This window comes from Capsella rubella, unplaced genomic scaffold (assembly GCF_000375325.1).
Source record: "Capsella rubella cultivar Monte Gargano unplaced genomic scaffold, Caprub1_0 scaffold_3, whole genome shotgun sequence".
Classification (NCBI taxonomy): Eukaryota; Viridiplantae; Streptophyta; class Magnoliopsida; order Brassicales; family Brassicaceae; genus Capsella; species Capsella rubella.
Window position 1 is genome coordinate 12,748,780 of NW_006238921.1, and position 6,000 is coordinate 12,754,779.

The window sequence follows — 6,000 nt, forward strand, 5'->3', positions numbered from 1 at the left end:
TTTAGTTTTCTCTTTCAAAAATACCATAATTTGTTTTTATTTCCAAAGATACCACAAAAGTTTTATTTTTCCAAAAATACCATAAACATAAAAGTTGATTTTTGAAGGTGTAAAATTTTTCTTTTTAATGTGTGGGTTGACTATTTATATTTAAGGTATAATTTTTAGGGGTAGAGTTTAATGTTTAGAATTTAGAAATTAGTTTTGAATGTTAGAAAAATTAGTTTTAGTTTTGTGTTATTTTTGGAAAAATATATTTTAGTGGTATTTTAAGAAAAGAAAACTTGTAATGGTATTTTTGGAAAAATACATATTTTCATGGTATTTAAGAAAATTCCCCAAAAGTTTAAGTATTATTAATATTTCAACTCTAAAAAACTTTTAGTTCCATATAAAGTTTCAGATATAAAATAAGAGAATAAGTTGTGAATAATAACTTGTACCAACAAAAATGCAAGAAAGCAATCGAATTCCTAGAGCGAAATGTCGGAAATCCATTGAAAAATAACACCTTTAACAGATTTTCGACGGCTTTCATCACCCATAAAAAATGTAAATTTTCATTATTAGTTTATGACGACTCTTCAATGAAAAAAAAATCTGATAGTTTTTAGTCGTCAAAAAAAACCATCATAATTAACATTGTCGAAAATTGTTGGAAAGTCAGCATAATTAATTACACATACAAACAATTTACTAAATGATTAAAACATATTAAAAAAAACTTGTTTATTAGACTGAAGATACAAATGAAATTATAGAATTTGAGAAAGAGGAACACAAATAAGAAAGATCAGGAAATCGCTTCTCTATGAGTGATGCAACATTTGTAAATAACCGAATTATAGACTCTTGGTAGCATGAAGTTTCTGATAATATACAAATTCTTATGTGCTGAGTTAATTGGTTTTGTTAAGAACAGAATATACTTTTTTAGAGAAGAGATTAATGGAACCAGCTTTTCGATCTTTTTTGGGAAGACATGTTTCTGTAATGATTTTGTATCCAATCATGTCGAAAATAGCTAACATTTCAAGATTAACTATGTTTTATTATCCAAAATACTGTATATTTAGATTTTAATTAGGAATAATAGCTTAATGAACAGCCTAGGACTGACACAAGTAAGATAATGAAATCTAAGTAAAGAGAGTGATAAATGATCAAGCAACGGCGGCCAAGACACCAACAAGTGGAGCAGCGGTGACTGGTGCAGGTTCAGCATGCTGATAATCAGACCTATCATCTCCATAGAAATCATTCTCGTTGGGTCCTCCTACGACTGCTCCGGTTAAAACATTAGGGTTTGGTGCTGGATTGTGAAACCATTTGTCGAACCCTGCCTTGCACGCCACGGGTGTTTTGTCCTTGGTGATCGATATAATGGAAGCTGCTCTGTGGTGGGGCTTTTTGGGATAATTTGTCCCAAATCCAACCATGTAGCTCATTTTCTGAGGATTCGACCCAAGTATATAATCTACCTATATATATAACAAAGTATTGTCATCACATATTAGTAAATATATAAGAATAAAATCATTATTAGATCTTAATATAAAAAAAGTATTGATATCATTTCAAGAAATTGTCTTATGGTTATTATTCTATTAGCTACCTGGGAACGAGCGACGTTGAGAAGATCAGAAGCTCCAAGAGCGCCATGGGGACATTGAATGGAGGCTTTTGCGTCTTTAAGATATTTCGAATAGGCAGAGAGGACGAAGGAAGCAGAAGCTGTGTATTGGAGGTTGTTCCACGGCAAGAACCAGAGCAAACCTCCCGGAGTTTTCTTAACGTTATTGGAACCTTTCTGAGCACAGTTGCAGATAAACTGCTCCGCCATACTCTTGTACTCTGCGATCTTTCCATTGCTTGCTACTTTCCCTTCAAGTGCAAGCTGCATTTTCACAAATTTGTTGTTGTATTTATTTCTTGTTACATAAGTTACTGATATGTTTTCTGTAATGAAATATTCATAACCTACCTTGGCGACCAATACTTGTGCACCCACGAACTTATCGTCCCAAGAGAAAACAGTCCTTGGGCCTCCACTATTAGATGCATGTGTTATATAATTGAGATAATACTGGTCGTTGGTGGCACGGTGGAGCCAAGCTGCAGCCCACAACAACTCATCTTCGTATCCACTGCTTGCGTAGAAGCGACCGGCGTCAGTAATGGAGCTTTGGTATTTCCCGGGGTGGGCCTTAGCGAATTCAAATAAAGCTTTTGCATGACCAATGAGTACTTTTGCATAGGCTCCATTAGATCGCGAAAAGGCAATAGAAGCTGCGGCCATTGCAGCAGCTGTCTCACCTGCTAGGTCTGCGCCTGGATGTTGAGGATCAATGCGATATGAAGGACGCGGAGTGGTCATATCCTCGGGTCTCATCCAGCACCCGTGGTCAGAGTTTCCATCACCCACTTGTCCGTAAAGAACATTAGGCTGAGGATGGGCTTTGATGAGATAGTCAGTCGCCCATTTGAGAGCCACAAGGACATGTTGGTACTCCTTATGGGACTTAAGCTGCGATGACATCTCTATGCTGCTCCAAGCTAGCATTGTCGTCGTGAACGCCAACGGGAATCCAAACTTCATGTTGTCTCCGGCATCATAGTACCCTCCAGTTAGATCAACCTATAATGTTTTACCATTAGCAAATATTCATATTTAAATTTAACAAATATACATAAAAATTTAATATTTAGGGCAAATTTGGATTACATGAACATCAGAACCGTCTCTAAGTGCAGAGTCTCCTCTCCAAGTAACTCTTTGTTTCATTGGTAGTTTTCCAGAGCGTTGAGCTTCGAAATACAAAAGACTCTTTGTGAGAGCTTCTCCATAATTTGTAGAGACAGCTCCACGAGCCATTGACATAACAAATAACACAATGCAAATGCTTGTCCATAAGCATTGTGAAGATCCATTTGTCAAATGGGACATCATCGTGAAAGAATATATTTTTATATATATTAGACCAATTGCACAATTGATTTTTGCACAATTGATTTTACTTTTTCTTGTGTTTGGAATATCTATGTAGTAAATATGTATTCAACTATTTATAGAGAACATATAAGATGGAATGGCTAATGTTAGCTTTTAATTTATAGCCTAAAAAAATAATTGGAATAAATAAGACTGTGGACCAAAATTAGCTAGTATTGTTTTGGTCAACATAACTATATTAGTCAAGGTTTTTGTGAAAAAAATATTGGCATTTATTTCAAAATCATTTAATTTATTTCCTATCATTCAGGTTTTTGTATCAACATAATTCAGGTTTGAACCTTTCTTCCAAAATAATATTTTTTTAGGAAATAAATTAAATGATTTTGAAATAAATGCCATTATTTTTTTTCACAAAAACCTTGCAAAAGACTAATATATTTTTGTTGACCAAAACAATACTAGCTAATTTTACCCGAGTTAGCGATTCTGTCACACATGTTTACGTCCGTTAAGTCGTGTGTTTGATTAGACCAATTTTCAAACGACAAGGTTTTATTTGACATTAATGTAATACATCAACTATTTTTATTCCAACTAAATAATTGGGTCTTTTACATCTAGATAAAAGTAACATAGGATATTTTTTTTGGAACTTTACTTAAAGTTTTATGGAATGTTTAAAATATTGTAAATATTTTAAATTTATAAAAAGTTTTAAGTATTATTAATATTTTAACTCTAAAATAGTTTTAGGTCCATATAAAGTTTTCGATATAAAATAAGAAATAAGTTGTGGATAATAACTTGTACTAATAAAAATGCAAGAACGCAATCAAATTCCTAGAGTGAAATGTCGGAAATCCATTGGACAATAACTCATTTAACAGATTTTCGACGGCTTTTATCATCCAGAAAAATAAACTTAAAATTTCGTTATTAGTTTACGACGACTTTTCAATAAATAAAAAATCTCGATAGATTTTAATCGTCGGAAAAGACCATCATAATCAACATTGTCGAAAATTGTTGGAAAAGTTTCCAACAATTTTTCAACAAGGCATAATTAATTACACATACAAATAATGTACTAAATGTATAAAACATATAAAAAAAACTTGTTTATTAGAAAGAAGACACAAATGAAATTATAGAGTTTGCTAAAGAGAAACACAAATAAGAAAGATCAGGAGGCCGATGGCGGAAAAGATCCCGGAAAATGCTTCTCGATGAATTCTTGTAGGAGTATGAGCGACTGACGAGTCTCTTCGTTCTGTTTTTCCAATTGCTTGTATCTCAAGTCTTTTTCCTCGACGACTAGCATATATGGTACAATAGCACTGATCTTTTACCATATTGTTTTAGCCTTAAGGAAAACAAAACTAATATTGTGTGTTTCTTGAAGTTACCTGTTTGGTTTGGATCATGAGTGCGTCTTGCTTCTAGGAAATCCGAAATAATGGCGGCTATGATTATTGACATGCAGAATATTGCAGGTAGGCTGAATATGATAAACTCTTTTCTTTTTACAGTTTCTAATTGAATTCTAAATACGTAACGATGCTGCATATATGAAGACACCATAACAAAAATACACATATTATGATGACAAAAAGAGTGAAAAAGATGAAGTTTCTGAGTATAGTAAATAAAAAGCTATATATATACCCGTCCATGATTGCTAAAGAACATTTCAAAGCTAACCCTGTTCTCGTTATTCAACATGGAGCTTCTGGTTTGTATTGAATCATCAACAACCTTTTAAAAAAAGGAATAAAGATGTAAGCATCAATTACTAACTTTTTGCATAATCAAACCACACAAAGAGTTTTAGGGTTTTGTCTAAACCAATTGTAATAATCACATGTAAACAAACAAAAGTAAAAGTGCACTGAACTAGGTATATATGTGTTACGTACCTGAGAAAGTTTAGATTTAGATTTAGACTTTGGTAAATTTGAATCTTTAGTGTACTTAGAAATTTGACGACGTGAGCCATGACCTAGAGGTTTAGTGACAGAAAGCGCTGATGGAGCCCCTAACAGAGCCAGACGCTTCGAAAAGGCCATCGACTAGTCTGTAAATGAAATGAAATCAAACGAAAACGCTCTAGAGGAGACACAGATTGATTTGGGAATCAATCAGAGTGTCGAGGGCGTGAAGAGGGTTCGATAAAGAAGACGACAGTTCTATCTTTCCTACTTTCTAGTGTTTGATTTCTCACTGTGGGGTTTTATAAGTTGGGTTTATTTATGGGCCTGAAGATTGGGTTTTGATTTTCTCATTTGCTACATATATGGGACATTTGAAACAAGTTACTGTTTAAATGAGGAGTTGTGACTAAGGCCCGGGGAAAAAACCCGGAACGGACTGAAAAAATGGACCCGAATCCGAACCCAAAATTTTAAATTTACTTTTTGAATCCTAAATTCTTCTATGCGAATATACCCAAAATATAAATACATATATATGGTTTTGGACCCAAATACTCGAATTATTTACCCGAGTAACCGAAATTTTACCCAAAACATCCATTTTTTCCCGAAATCATAGTGTTGAGGGCGTGAAGAGGGTTTGATAAAAAAAAAGACTACAATTCTATTTTCTAGTGTTTGATTTCTCACTGGGAGGTTTTATAAGTTGGGCTTCATAATTGGCCTGAAGATTGGGTTTTGTTTTTCTCATTTACTACATAAAGGTGCATGAAAATAACTTATTGTGTATAAAAGAATCATATATATAAAAGTAAGGTTCTACTCTCTCCTTATTGGTGGAAAAATATTTAAGGCTTTAATTAAAAAAAATTAAAAAAAATAAATGTTTATGACAATCATTCAATACAAAATTTAATTACACTATAAGTTATAATAAAATGGCAAAGAAAATGAAAGGACTTAGTCATATATCATTCAACAAAATAAATAAATAAATAAATGTTTATGACAATCATTCAATACAAAATTTAATTACACTATAAGTTATAATCAAATAGCAAAGAAAATGAAAGGACTTAATCATATATCATACAACAAATTTTATAAGGCTTA

At 32.8% G+C, this 6,000-nt stretch overlaps 1 protein-coding gene across 1 annotated transcript; it reads right to left on the bottom strand.

Annotated features, from left to right (window-relative positions):
- Positions 1 to 1,140: 1,140 nt before the first annotated feature.
- LOC17891787 (endoglucanase 14) lies at positions 1,141 to 2,947 on the bottom strand. Its single transcript, XM_023786720.1, has 4 exons — positions 2,726 to 2,947; positions 1,985 to 2,638; positions 1,616 to 1,897; positions 1,141 to 1,481 (listed from the first exon to the last, which is right to left on the bottom strand). The coding sequence occupies exons 1-4, from the start codon at positions 2,945 to 2,947 to the stop codon at positions 1,164 to 1,166; spliced, it is 1,476 nt and encodes a 491-aa protein (XP_023642488.1). The 3' UTR covers positions 1,141 to 1,163.
- Between the last annotated feature and the right edge of the window lie 3,053 nt (positions 2,948 to 6,000).